Raw genomic sequence first — 15769 nt, 5'->3', positions numbered from 1 at the left:
TAACTGTGCCACCAGGTGAACCACAGATCAAGTTACTCAAAATACTTGAATAATACTTTGATACACTACTTCTGTAAGAGGAAATTCAGTTTTGATCTAGCACAAACATGAGCTGCTGCAAAAAAGGGAGGCTCCACTACCCCTGCCACCCAACTTCAAGGGTCCCTGTGTTTGCTCTAGCAATCACAAAGGTGCACAGAAAACCAACCACTCTTCTAGGACTTCAAAAGCTCTCATGTAGTCACACAGGAGCCAGGATGAAACTTCTTCTTCCTATCAGTGGACCAGTGGTTAAACTTCGCTGCCCTTCAATGATGTTAACACCCCTTATTTTACTAGCATCTCATGAGATTTGTGATAATTTACTGCCCGTACAATGCAGAGGCAGTCTTAACATTACACTGCAAGGAAAGCTACTTGGTTAAGCATAACCCTGTCTGTATCCCTTCCTTAAAAAAAGCCACTGCCTAATGATCAACCAAAGAGCAGTACCAACATTTTCTAATGGGATACCAACAACTGAATAAACAGACACACACAAACCCCCGCCCCGAGGTCAACGCAGACCTGACTCATAGTAAGAGAGAAACATGGCAGAGCAGTTCAGCAGTCCCACTACCCTCAGCCCTACTACCAGTGCCACAAGCTTGGCTGGAAAAGAAGAACCAAGTTCTTGTTGAGCACAAACCCCCTTTTCTCTGGATAACAAAGCTACAGTAACAAATCAAATATATTTAGAAATAAAGCATGGAAGTGTACCTCTCATTGACCAGTTCCTTAACTACCCTTAACATAAACAGTTTAGCTAACCACCTAGGACAGTCAGCTGCAGTTTTCATTCACCATAAACGCAAAGAGAGACCCCCACATATAACCCACAATACATTGTTAACCAATTGCAAGAAAAAAATGTTTATATTAAAAGCTTCCAATGTAACTGCACTGTTGTATTTAAATGTGTATTTAAATGTTCTTTGAGATTATCCAGGAGATTACAAGGATGGTTGTTTAAAAAGTCTGTGCCAGCTGTTCTATGTGTATATTAGGAGCATTACAAAGGCATCAAATACTCATTAGCGATGAGATCACCCTAAGTAAGAAAACATACCAGTACACATCTTGGATACAGATAGTTTCAGTGAGGTATTAGACACAGGAGGAAGAATGTACCTCCAAGGAAAGAGGGGAGCAGAGAGCATCGCACTCATTGCCGGGTCCCACTGAGTGGGAGTAATAGCACAAGTTCCTTCATTGGCACTACAGCCCTTGCACAGCAGGTTCCCACTAAATGTCTCTCTAACTGTACCAGTGATGGCCTATTCAACAAAATAGCGTGGAGGACCTAACAAGAAGTGGATAGAAAGACAAAGCAAACAAACCCATGCGCCACAAATGGAGGAGGAGTATCAAAAGACTTCAGACCAAGACAACTGTATTGTTACCACCTCAGGACATGAACCCTAGGACTAATTCCACCAAGGAAGAATGAGCTGTGCTACACCACTCTAAAACTTCTGCCATAAAATTGTCCTAGAGACATAATGTTATACGACCATATCAGAATCAGACGCCTACTGACTGGTTTAGAATGGGATTAAAGGGCAGAAGGTGTAGCGACTGTGCAGAAAGTTACAGTCCAAACATGAACCCTTTCCAATTGCAGGGGCTTGTAGCCTGCGAAGCAGCAAACTGAATCCCCGGAAAATCATTCCAGCAAGGAACCCCCCACCAGGGAGCACTGGGACACCAGCATACAGGCTGGCACCGAGGAGCACTGGAGAAAAATCATCTCTTTAAATGGAACTGACTATTGCTCCTTTCAAAAATTTCATGAAAGCAATTGGAACAAGGAGACAACACAGGTATCAGAACTGAATCAATTTAATTAGTTCAGTCAACTACAATAAAAAAAAATGTTTATCGCTCTAATTAAATTAATGCAGTCCACTAGACCAAAAGAGCATTGATTCATTGCTCAGAAATCCTCCTTAATGAATCTCGATTTCACTCTACTTTTTCTTTATCAAAACCTTGTCAAATCACAGATACATGAATGCTTGACCTATAAAACCATAAGTGCATTATTATTTCTCTGGAGAAATAGGGAAGCTACATTCTAGGACTCCTCGAGGCAGAAAAAAAAAAAGTTCTTCATTAATAACCTTTACTTGAAAGGTCTTAGACATTTTTATTTTTTTTGCTGAATACTTTTGTGTAGTGCTTGTGATGTTCAAACAAACAGAAGAATTAGCTGGTTCAGTTTTGTCCACATACAGGAAGATTTTAAACACCACCATTAAGCAGCTCAGTACTCACAACTGTTTCATTAGAATTCTTTTCTCCTGAATCATATCAATAAAGTTGAAGTTCAGTCTGGTATTCATAAGAGCTGACTTACTCATGGGCTTCTTGCTGCAAATGTACTTTTTGAGATCCAGTTAATGTAATAGAGACCTAGAATTAAGTAACTTTAGTTTTTAAAATTCTTTTACTCAAAAATCAACCATCACAGAGAGTCTTTGGGCGTGAAATTGCTTTTAAGAAAAAACAACTAGCTTTGCTAGGTTAAAAATATAAGAGAATAGAGATTTCAAGAGAATTCACAAGCAACAGAACAGGCTCTTTTTCAGGACTGCTTTTATTTTTCTGCTACTGGCATGAAGCATTCCTTATTCTGAGCATTTTAGTTACACGCTATCTTTTCCCTTGTTATAGAAACTGTTACTAAAGTCAGTTAGCTGGCCTTTCAACAAGAGACTGCGAAGAAGCATTTGCCTAGGTGTTACACAGTTTAGACAATTGTAATCTTTTAAAAAACCTCAGAGTCCTTCCTATGATGCCTATTTTAGCTCTCTTACTTCCATCTGTGACAATACATGTTACCACAGAGATCAAACATTAGTGCTGGGAGAATGCAAGCGAATACAGAGAACAATATGGCCACGAGCACTATTTCAGCAAGAAAAACAACTACTACTGGCCTAGTTCCAAAAAGCAACTGAGACAAGTAATATCCAAGGTAATCTCCGAATTGTTTTCTTGCCAATTTTCTCAAATACCCATTACTTTTTCAGCTTGGAGGTGAAAATAGCCCATAGAACAATTAATTACTGCTTTGAATTAATGAGCACTATAAAAGGAAATTTAGCCAGACTGACCTAATGTTTCAAAGCAGAAAATACAGAAAACTGGCAACTTTTACAAGTGACGTAGTTTAACAAATCATCTCCAAAGATGAAGTCTGTCCTAGTAGGAGAAAACTGAAGCCACATACTAAACTTCTAATATGTTGCTCAAACTATGCATGGGATGTAAGATAGTCCTACCTACTCTCGAATGTTTTCTTCTAACAATGCAAGAAGATTCACATTTCACCTGACAATCCTTTTGCCTACAGCAAAGTAAGAGTGGTCTCATATTCCCATATTTCCCACACCGTTGCTTTGAGTATGACTGATTCTAGTTCCTGTAAAAATATCTTTTTTTTTTTTTTTTTTTTTAATAAGAGTTGTCATAGCCAGAGACGAAAGAGAAAAGAGAAGCAGCTCCATCAGTTAAGACACTCCTCGGGACATCATAACTAATTTATGACTTGCCAAAACTTCATCCAGCTTGTTCTTTATCCAAGATCACAAAGAACTGCAGTTCAGCATCCATCAGTCCAAACACAAGCAAGCCAGGCAAAAAGTCTGACAGACCTTTAAATAAAACCTTTGCCATTTTCATGCCTCCAAAAAAGGGTGGGGGAGAAGGTTTTGAAGAATTCACAAGATAACAGCAGTTAGCACCAGTGTGATCCAAGTACTGTAAAGCTATTACATTTGCCTTTCAAACAGTCCTGCATGGAAGACAGCAGGACAGAATATATCTGTTTTACATATCAAGAGACCAAGACTGAGAGATGAAATAACTCATGGAGAGATCACAGAGAGAGTCACTAATCCAGATACAAGCCTTTCATCTTTCAGGCAAAAGCTGAGGCTCATAGATTAGTCCTATACATTTAATACACCTATGGCCATCAGGCCACAAGGACTCCACAAGAAGAATTCATCCAGCCAGTGGCCCAGCCATTGCTGCGCCCTTCTCCTCGGCTCCTGGTCGAGGACAGGCCACAGCTGGGAAGAATCACTCTGACGGCCTGTAACTCACTTCACCTTCTCCCAAGGGTCCTTCAGACACAGGTATTTACATTTAGTCACTACACAGGGCAGCTGTGTGTTGGCTGTATGAAAAGTGCATGTCAGTCAATGGGCAGGAGAAGACTCCACCTCAGTCCTCAGAGAGAGCAGAGCAGGCAGCACACCTGCCCAGCAGAGCCTGAGCCACATGGAGGTTTTATGCTTCAGAGCAGATGTTTTCCAAGAGTAACCAAGAATCGCCCATTTGGACTAAACACACCCACAAATATATACCATGCCTGGCCATTGCTGTAAAAGTTTCTCATCTTCTACAGATTTCCTTACAGCAACCCCAAACGTGCAAAATGAACTACGTTAAGCTACTTCAGCAACAGCAACACTTTCAAACAACCTTTTTGCCTTTATTCACCTTCAAACCGGGGCTGAAGCCTAAGGAATCACATGACATTGTGATGTTAAGTGGCCATTTACTGCCCCCCTGATTTTTTACACATTAATGAAAGGTGCACAATCTTGTCAAGGAAAGAAATGTCAGCTTGACTTAGCAGCTTGAATCAAAATAGCTTGAGGAGAATCTAGTAGGAAATACGTTCTACTGCTCCATTTAAATGGAAATTAATAATTTAAAGGAAAATTTTATTCATTCCAAACTAAATTGCATCAACCTTCCTTTCCAGACACAAGGCAAATTTGGTGATCTAGGGAGTGAGGAAAAAGAAAAGAGGACAGAAGTTAAGATAACCACAAAATCAATTCTTCACCCACTCTTGGCTCCAAGTGTTAAGTGAAGAAAATTCATTAAAAATTTAAAAACAAAACAAGAACAAAAAAAGACACCACCAAACCTGTTCCAGCGGAAAGTAATGTTTTTGCTGAAGAGGTAAAACAGCAAAAAACCTTACAAATGTTTCCATCACCTAACCCTGAATTCCTTTGTTTGTTACTTCTTCTATGCACTGCTTCCAATAATGAGTAACGACATTTTCAGTTTAGTTCTTTCCATCCCTGACAGGTAAAATCCCTTTTTTATTAACGGCCTATTAGTAAGTCTCACAGTGTAGTAGCTGCCAAATAAGGGAACAATAGCTCCATCTTTTATAAAGTACACTTAAAAATATGAAGAAAAGCATGCTGTGCATGAAACAGCTGCACTTTATGGAATTATTAATAACCTTTGCTTTTGTCACCTGGGGTCAAAATTCATCCTTGGTGAAATTCCATTGACTTAAAACAAGTTTACACCAAAGAGGAATCCAATTCAATGCCTTCAGGTAATGAAACATGGCACAGTCTTTGTGCTAAATATATTTTTTTTCAGTCCAAATTCATCTCTCCTATGACTTACAGCCTGAGGGACTTCAGTTCCTTTTATTGTCATTAGCTACCAAGGATTAAATTATTTCACTTATTTGAAAATAAATATATCCTGTCCCTATATTCTCTCTACGCTGTAACAAAGCCAGTAGTAAAAAAACAGGGTTGATTCATGCAAATGTGTTGCAGTGGAAGAAGTTTATAAAAGAAAAAGAGTTGCAGAAACTCGGTACATTTTTCATGTGAAAGTAACAACTGCTTTTCTAATAGCAGATGCTCCATTTCTTGTTGAGACACCCCAGGATCACATTCGGGTATGCTGGGTTTGGGGTGCTAGAGCCCTTGGTGCCTAATTCTTCCTGTGGCAACAGATAAAACTGTGCTGTTTGATACTTGTGCATGCCCTGCTCAGTCCCAGTGACAGAATTTATGCTATTTTGCAGCAAAAGAAACAAGCAAGAACAAAACAAAACAAGTTATCATTCTGTAGAGGCAAGGTAAGCAGGTTCAACATATCAACAGCAGCTGAGGTCATTTTGATGGAAAAATAATTTTAAAACAGAAAAAAAATTAAAGGGCAAATACATATTAGTTAGAAGACAATTTTTTCCTAGGTACCTACTACTTTACTCTTGTAGACCCTTCACTTCAGAAAACTTCTGTACCTCTCCTTGACAATAGGAAAGACAAAAATACCATCTTGAGTTAACTAAATAAGCCCTTCTCACTTTTTTATTAAAGAGATCAAGCATTTGTGTTATTTTTAAGCTAAATGACAAATGGAAAAGGTAAGAAAGAGTTAATAAGGGCTTACAGTACAGAAAGGATATTAAAAGATCTACAAGCAAAACCCCAAATCCCAATTCCCTTCAGAAAACAAAAGAATTATTTTTAGCATAGAATTTATAAAATAATTATGTGATGCTTAGAACTTGTTAAAGACAAGGTTCTCTCTAAAAAAAACCCTTCAATAAATTTCCTTAGAAAGACAAGGATTAATGCCATTCACCATTCCATACCATAAAATTTTCTGCAAAACTACTTTTCATCAGTTGAGTACTTCCCCCCAGAGACACTCAGTAATGCTGCCATTTGCCTGCATCTATACAATTCAAGTATTGCATTATGGGCTTGATATTTCTTAGAATTCCTTTGGCATTGTCCAGACTCAATTTTAAACAAAGAACCAGATTTTCGTGTTTACTGATAAATGTTCCGGTTCAGCAAAGCACTTAGATATACGCTCACTTGTTTTGCTGAATCAGGACCCACAACCCCACATCCTACCACTCCACATGGGTACAGAACTCTGCTGAAATGCAACTGCTTTTAGCTTCAGAGCCTTGCTGATATGGGAAAAATGCAGTCTGCTGAGTTCAAGCCATTCCAAGTCTCTGATACAATTACCTCTTCTAAAAAACATAACCTTTCTCCATATCCTGACATTCGAAGTTCTTCAGAATTTTTGTGTGGTTTCGGAAGATAAAAATACTGTTCATGCTTAAACCACACAGAAATGGTACAGGATCTCACTCAATTGAGCTGGTTGAGAGACAGACAGAAGACCAGATTAAAAACCTAATTTACACAGGACTAGATCAGCAAACAGCAGTGCTGAAGAAACATTAGTTCAGATTTAGTGTAGCTTCCCAGTTTGATCAGTCTTTATATTTGAATTGCTCACTTAAAAACATCATTTACTTCTTGAAAGGTATTACTTCTTTTTGTGTGAAATTACAATTACCTATCTTTTTTTTTATATATATATTTTGGCTTCTTAGAGTTATCTCACCAAGCTCACTGACATGAAGTTAGGAATTCATCATTTGGTTCCCTACCAGATGAACATCTGATGTTAAGATGCTTCACCATCAGGGTGCAGGGAGGATAAAAATATTTGAACAATTTCCACCTTTAAAAGCTAGTCAGTGGTTCCTAATTGGTATTGCTCAGAACTGAGAGCATGATAGGCTCTCATGAAAAGAGCACAGCTGTTGCCTTCCAGCCCCTACCAGAGGGCTCCCAGCCTTTCTGACCTGAAGCGTGGCAGCAGCACAGGTACAAGACAAGCAAGGCACAGCACATGAACCAGCCCTCTGCTCCTATAACTCTTCTCTGAGCTTGCATGTCTTTAAATGCTCCGAGTACTGGTTAATTTCATCCTCTAGAAGACTGACTGACTATCCAGACCATAAAGGGACAGGACCAGCTGGTTTTTCAAGGGAGACAGAAGTTGGCTGATTATGAGAAAGAACTGAAGGAAAAGGGAGGTGGGAGAGCAAACCCGTATCTGTTCAAAAGTTGCAACCAGCCTATGCTTTACTTCAGCCCCAATAATTCAAGAGCCAACCAACCTCTGTCCCTTGGTTCTCATCCTCTAACCACAATTTAAACAAACAACCCCCCCACACACCTCTGGCAGCAAATATTTTGAGGAAAAATAAAACTTACAATTTAATTACATCTGGGAAATACCCAGCAAACACTGCTTAAAACGGAAGGAAATTTGTGCGAGTGACTCCCAGCATTTTATTTTTTTTAGATCACGTCCTTCACCTTCCAGTGGAAGGACTTTCCATTATGCTTTGAAGGATCCTATGTTGCTTTTGGAAACACAGTGTTCAAGGTCAGGGGAAGTTCCTCTTTTAAAAAAATAAAAAAAAGCTGTCATGACATGGCCTGTTTCTTCCTGTTGTTAGGCTTATTAACATGGCACCCATCACCACCATATCTGGGAGGCACAGATCCAAAAGATACATTAGCTTACAAGCAACCAGCCTTATTGAAAACAAAGCGCCCATGCTTTGAACAACATAAGATTACTTATAAGAACAAGTATGTAGAAAGAAAGGAAAAAAAAAGCAACCTAGGATAATAACACAGTAGAGAACCAAGGAATAAAGAGCTGTTGAAAGAAAACCATAGAGACAGACCTAATGTAAGCAGATAAACCAGTAAGCTCAGTATTACAGAAAATGGGTAAATTCTTCAATGTATCCAATTCTTATAGTCTCTCCATCAGCCTGACCACAACCATGAAACTGTCACAAGAAGAGAGGTGTCTACAAAGCAAGCAGAGGCAACACCGAATGTCTGGGGGGCTGAGGGACACAGAACATAGCTGCATGGGCAAATTCTGATTAGTATCAGATGCCACACCTGCACTGCTTTGCAAACAGCAGGAACGATTTGCACCACCAGAGGATCTACCCCAGAAGGCTGGAATGAGACCTTTGGCCAGTGCAGATCCACAGGCTGTATCACCCTTCTACCTTCTTTCCAGCTGAACAGTAAGGCAGGAAAGAAAAAGGAAAAAAAGAAGTTAAATTGAAAAAAAAAAAAAAATCCCATTCCTTCACGGAGGAACCAATCTTGTTGAAGGTTTGGCCTCGGGGTCTAGGGCAGGTATGCATTTCAGCTGTGCTCTAAGACATTTTATCAAGACATACATCATGCACCCAACTGCACAAATTTGCAAGCAAGTAAAATAAATATGTTTCAGCCTTTGATTTAAGCCGCATTAGGGCAGAATATTTTTGCTCCCAAGACTACAAAGCCAGACTTGCTTACGAGGTTATTCAAGGCTGTAGCTGTGCAGTTCTGAGTGTTTGTGTGGAGTTCCTACTGCAGGTTGCCAGACCTTAGTTTAAGCCCACTTCAAAAACATAATTCCTTCAGACAGTAAGGTAGTTTGCCAGCAGTTCGCCTCTCCATCCTGCCTTGGACTTTCCATGGGGAAGAAAAATCTCACAGTAATCAAGGTTTTCTTTGCAGTCTTTTTCTGTACAATTGAAGCTGTATAAATATGACAGAGAAATCTGTCTTACAAGCTAAAAGTAAATCAGATTCCCATAAGCATTTAGCTACAAACATCCAAGCAGTAAGAGCAGGTAGAGAAACAGACAAATATTCTTTGAATATTTATACAGACAATTTTCAATGCAATGTTAGTAAAGTATATTCTTTAAGATATTAGCATGAAAAAAGTAGTTTTGTGGCTCAGGTTTGAATATGCATCTCTGTGCATCATGTCTTCTAACTCAATTTTTTTTTTGAGATACGTTTAACACATTAGTACCTTAAAAAGCAAGAATGGAAAGAAATTAAAAAAAAAAACAAACACAGATTCTGTCTAGAAGATCACCTATACCTGAAAAGATAACAATGCTGAAGATACTTGAAAGTTAGCAACAAAACCTAGACCAATAATAGCAGTGTCAGTACAGGACTGGCAAACAAAAGAAAGGTGTGCTCTACTGCAGCAGCCTCACTACTTCAGAAACAAAGAGTAAGCTGGAAAAAGGCTCAATATACAAAAATCAACACCCTAGGGAGGTGGCATGCTGCCCCCTGCCTCCCCCAGGCTTCACCACAGGCACACAGGGATTTTATTTATACTTCTTAGTTTTATTTATACTAGTATGTTAATGGTTCAAGCCTGAAAAAGCTCAGGTTTGTACACTGGCAATTAAGAGCCAAGCCTGTGGTACCCTAGCCATCAAGTTCACAACAGCTCACGGGCATCTGCCACAGCTTTTTCTGCATATGACTAGAACACATTGCTTGCTCCCACCTGCATTTCACCTATAGCCACAAACTCCCTGCATTTAAAGCATAATTGTTTGGGTTAACAGGACTCGGTGACTACTAAAAGAAAAACAGTGCAAAAGCTCTATCTAAATAACCTTCAGAGAGCTGTCCTTCCTCAGTTGTAATTATATCTGCCTGAGAGCTCTCTCTCCTTCATCAGTCCATCAGTTCTTCATTGCTCTTATTTTACTGTACTTGTGATACTCTGTAAAGGATGTTAACTAGTTGTTCTCATTAAGAATTTATTGCAAAAATAAAAAGCATGGAAGAAAACCAAAACCCACAGGACAGGCACACTTAGAAACCACAATGACAGTGCTTCCTCAGCTCCCCCAAGTGAACTGTGACCCTTTCTACTCCCTTCAGCTATCTTCTTCCCGTGCAGATAGTGGGAAGAATCAGTCTCCAAGAACGAAATAACTTTGAAGCTAGCCCTGCTCTGAGCAGGGAGCTGGACTAGACTTCCAGAGGTCCTTTCCAGCCAAAAAATCATTCTATGACTCTACATATGAATAAGCATCTCATCAAATCCAAAGCCATAGTGCTCTTTAAGAGTTTGTTTCAAGAATAGCTGCCAGAGGAAAACACAGAATTGGGGAGTAAAACCAAAAAAACCACAATAAACTTCAGGATAGGCATGCTAAGGTTTCTGAACACTGAATAACTTTCTAATGGCAGTACTATGCTTGACAACACTTTAAAATTAGTGGGTTTTAATTAAAGTTGGTGTTAAGAGGTAAGCTGACTTCTTAGGCAAGCAATCTCCTCAGCAGCAAAATGGAATTATGGTTGTGATCAATTAAAACAGTTTTTATTTTCTACACTGGCACTTTCTTTCAAAGCAGATTTTTACGCATCTGTAATGATTCAGATTCGCTCCAAGTAATCGCGCTTCTCAGCCAAGATCAGCGTTCATACCCTCAGCTCAAGCCACAGACACGCTCAGACACGCCCTGTATTGCTGAAAGTAATGAAGCTATTGCAAAATGTTAGCATCACGTACTATTAAATAATCGAAGTTACTAATGTTGGAAGGATGCCTTCAGGAGGTCAACCCCAGAGAAAGTCCCACAAGGCCTGAGGGCTTGAAACAACATAATTTTCCATGCTGACGATGAAAGGAAGCCAAATTGTAACACATTTAATTGCTCAGCCCTGTCTCATCCAAAGCTGGTCATCTTTTCCACAGTGAGGACATCTCAGATTTAAGCAAGCCATCTGTCCACTGTCCACTTTTCCCACTACCTCATTTTCACTGACTGTGTATCCACTTGGCCTCTTCTCCAACGACCCACGCTGTATGCAAGCTGGACACATAAGAGGCTTCCCCTTGCAACCACAGGAAGAACTTTGACAAACAAACATACCAAGAAGAATCACTTCAGCACTTGAAGAAACTACAATATAAGCTAGGTACTTGAACTCTACAGATCTTTCCCTTCTCTGTCACAAGTTATTGCAACACACTGTTTTAAAAATCTCTATCTAGGACAAAATGTGGGACAGGAACAATCCCTGTAAATGGCAAGGCATCTTCCTAATTTCTGAGACCTCCAATAACGCTGACCATCACCATTGACAGTTAACTGTCAGGAATGACCGAGGTGAGATCTATCCCAATAGGTCAGGAAGGATGGATGGATGGACTCAGTGACCTATTATGAACCTTTAGGAGATTTTGTTGAAAGTTTCTTTTATGAACTAAAGTAATCAGGACTTAATTCCAGATGCTAGACCTTGAAGGCAGCACTGAGCTGAGGTGGTACACCCTTTCAGCCCACCTCTGTAGAGAGACCCTACCTCAGCTTCACCAGCACAACCCTCACGCTGCCAGAGCTACCCTGCTTCCACTCCCAAAGTATCACCATTCCAGCAGTTATGATCACAGTATTTTTATATCAAACTTAGATGTAAATATAAACTTTAGCTGACCTACATTTTTCCAGCATGGAAAAAGTATTTTTGATCAATAATTCTGAACATAAACAATAAGTTACACTGAATGCATGATTTACATAATGTCACCTACCTGCAGCTGCAAAGCACAAAATCATCAAAGCAAACACTGAAGTCACACAACTTGAAGACATTTTTGCAAACGCTGTATCTTCTCAAATCAACTCCCTTTGTAGCTCTTCATGTAGATTTACTCCCTTTGAAATTTGTGGTATGTTTTGAAATCAAATCTTCCAAACTTTTAATTGCCTACAGAAAAAAGTAAAAACATATTTTAATACAACTTACAGAAATGTTACTGGATATTTAAAATTATCTCTCTTGTAACAAGAGAAATATGATTCTTTCTTAAAGGACTAACAGAGGAGTGCATTTTATATTGCCAGATACCATAGGTGCTGACCGCTTAGTACCCTTCCCCCTGTATTTCAGCACTTCATTGCAGCTGTCGCTCTCTCTTTCATATTATACATTGTGCAAGTTGTGATCTGCTTGGAAGTGAAATCCCAGAGTCCCTTCTGTCAACTAATACTGAAGTCCTGCTGAAGCCTGCCAATGGTACTCACAGCCTCAGACATGTTTATTTTAAGTATTCAGACTTTCTCTGGGACATATAAACATTTGTTTGTTTATTTATCTGCTGCTACCTTTATTGTACCATGGAGAAATGTTTCACATGTGCTCTAGCTGGTTTACAGGCAAAACAATAAGTTTATCTCATCGTTTCTCAGTATCACAAACTCTCAAAACTTTTCAAGGCCACTTGACGCTAAATATAAACATAAAGCTGTTCAGAATCTTTATTTTAAGAGATTTCAAGACATAATATACCAGGTCAGTAAAACAATTTAAATGTGCTATACAAATAAATGACGATACAGCTGACGCCTGCAGGCATTAAAAACATCAAAAATTCAAACCCCAGAGTGCACGCTGCAGATTTTTGAGGGGAAAGACTTACTAGATGCACAATATCCTCTTCCACTTTTTTTTTTTTAATCTGTTCTCAGTCATCTAGATGTCTAGAATGACTATAGACCAAGTAGGTAAGGAATCAGAACGTTGGTATCATAGTCAGTCAAATAAAGAACTCAGCTACTTTGCTTCACTACCAGCCTTCAGTCAGGAGCAGAAGATGGCAGACGGGGCCTCAGCAGCCACCAACACTCACCACAAAGCAATGCCAGCAATTACAAACCACCGCCACGGGGCTAAGTGATAGCAGAACGCTGAGTCAGGACCAAAATCTAAACCATCACAACATGAATACCATTTAAAAGCTTCTTGCTGACACTAGAAAGGAATGAAGTATTAAGTCAGACAAAAGGCTAGGCCCTGTTTTTCAGTGTGTGCCGCGCTGTGCATGACCAAGAGTCCGCAGCAGGGAAACCCGCACCGAGAACAGCACTCCAAGACACCGGCTGACAGCACTCCTACAGCTATGAGGAAAACACCAGGAATTCCTTCGCAGAATTTCTCCATGGGTTATTATGCAGAGATGGCACTGCCCTGGGGGGGGGGGGGGAAGGGTGCTGCAGCCTCCCACCAAGAAAGGGCTGTCGGTGCCCAAGGCCAGAACTATGGCCTCCAACAGATCCTCCCCTCAGCGCCCAGCTCCCAGCACCTCTGAGGGGTCTTGGGGGTGCCCCAGACCCCACTGGCACTGAGGAGAGCCCCGGAACCGTGGAGCACCCAGACACCACACCTGCAGGGGACGGAAACGTGTGGGGTGAGGAACGAGCTGGAAGTCCATCACAACATGGGGTTTCATGCTATTCACTTTCAATCTCAGCATCCCCTGCAAGAAGCACGTTTGCTTTTGTCTCCTGTTTGCTTTTGACACACAACACTTTAGGTTGAAATTCTGTCACTGGTTCTGTGCGCCCTCTCATTGCCTCCCTTCCAGTGGCTTAGAAACATCGTCAGACAACAGCAGTGAACAAAACAAACCCCTAGGTAAATGGTGACCCTAATAATGCTACCCAGTAATCTTTACCTTCTACCCACTGGTGCTCAATCTGGGGAAAAGGAGTTTACTCTTGACTTGGAAGAGGTACACATATCACTTTGCACAATGTAAACAAGATCTGGCTATCGTGTTATCTGCTACTCACAAAGTTATGTATGATTAGATATCCCAAACTGGAGATTCTTTTCCATCAGAATTATATGATACTGGCACTATCTGTGAAAATTCCTAAGTCATACTAACCTAAAACCTTGACCTCAAAAATTAAGAACCTGTGAAACTACCCTGGGATGTTTAAAATAGCCTTAGCCACAAAAAAAAAAAAAAAAATGCATTTTTGTTCTCTTCCACACATTGTCCTTTTTAAAACTGGCCCTGAACTTAGAAACAGATATTAATTAATCTAAGAGGAAAAAAATGTTTCAAGAAATAAACAAATACCTCTTTACATATTATTCAACATCAGTTCTGTACAGTTTTGCTTATTCCATCTTAAAACTTATCCCCGTTACTGATGTTGAATGTTTTATCATTTACAGGTTCTCTGGCACAAACTATTCTTTCCACTGCTTGCTAGGATCAATACATTTTAAAAAAAGGACACGTGAGACTACAACACTACCACACAACACAACTGAGGTATCAAGACACTGCAATGAATTTCTATCATGAATAGCAGACAAACAACACAGCCTCATAAAGCAGCAACAGTCCACCCTAAAACCCCAAACAAGCATGATTTACCTAAAGATTTCTTCGATAATATTTTGTAGAAGATGGATTCATCTTCAAGAAAAAAAAAAGTTCTGGAAAAGGATTAACACACACACACAAAACCAACGCTAGAAACAGCTCAAAACAGAAAAACCTCAGAAAATTATGACTTCCTTGGGCAATTTACAAGGCTTGTAAAAATTATTCATCCTGAACCTACTGGAAGCACTCAATGAGTTCCTAGATATCTCTCCTCCCCCCCTAGAGTGTAAGGTTATATCGTTAAACCCTTAAATCTGCAAGGGATACTGAACTTTGTGGTAAATAAGGGCAACCTTTATTAAACAGAAATAATAAATTGTTGACAAGAGTGTTGGACAATCCTTTAATACAGAAGGTTTTGAACATGAAAATCCAAATCAAACAGGTTTAATGCCAAACAGCAAGCCATAAGGAATTTATGGCAGATATTGAACACCATTTGGGAAGTCAAACATTAGCTGGAATCACTTACTGCCATTTGTCTAGATGAAAAGAAACCTAAATCTACTCAACGATAGTATTTGGTTGCTAACTCAATTTTTAAATGCTACCATAAAGAAAAATGATCAAATACAGCAAACCATGAGGTTTGTAGCCAGTGTTAGCTATAAAAGACCATCATAACGTCCTGCAAGATGTCATATGTGCAAACAGGCAATGAATAAGCATTCTGAAACTTGAGTTACTGATGTATAACCATTTCATCAACAACAACAAACAAAAGAGAAACCAGAAAAAGAGCAACTACAGCACATACGCTCAGCAATACACTAAATAGGAAAACACAAGACGTTACTCGGGTCACTCTTCCATCAGCACAAACCTCTCATTCTTCAGTGACATTTTTATAAGGCACACAGTTGTGCAGAAATAGGGAACAGAGGGCAAGAACTGGAGATAAAGTGATGCTGCTGAGAGCAGCTGAGAATCACACTCTGTGCTGACTACTTAAGTATGTTAAAAAGACAAGTTTCCATTCGACTTTGATTTGGGAAAGATGATTCAAAAGGAAGAGAGAATACATGCTCATTTCCATCTGTAT

General features: G+C 39.6%; 1 protein-coding gene across 1 annotated transcript in view; it reads right to left on the bottom strand.

Moving 5' to 3' along the window:
- The window catches only part of TGFBR3 (transforming growth factor beta receptor 3), a 118561-nt gene that overhangs the window by 91259 nt on the left and 11533 nt on the right, over positions 1 to 15769 (bottom strand). Inside the window, exon 2 of the mRNA XM_082483214.1 lies at positions 12076 to 12251. Coding sequence (XP_082339340.1) covers positions 12076 to 12136 — 61 coding nt within the window. The 5' untranslated portion in view covers positions 12137 to 12251. The remainder of the gene's footprint in view (positions 1 to 12075; positions 12252 to 15769) is intronic.

Source organism: Vanellus vanellus (genome assembly GCF_965231255.1).
Source record: "Vanellus vanellus genome assembly, chromosome: 5".
In the NCBI taxonomy this organism is placed as follows: Eukaryota; Metazoa; Chordata; class Aves; order Charadriiformes; family Charadriidae; genus Vanellus; species Vanellus vanellus.
Note: the sequence above shows the minus strand (reverse complement) of the source record. Positions and strands in the feature narration are given on the sequence as shown.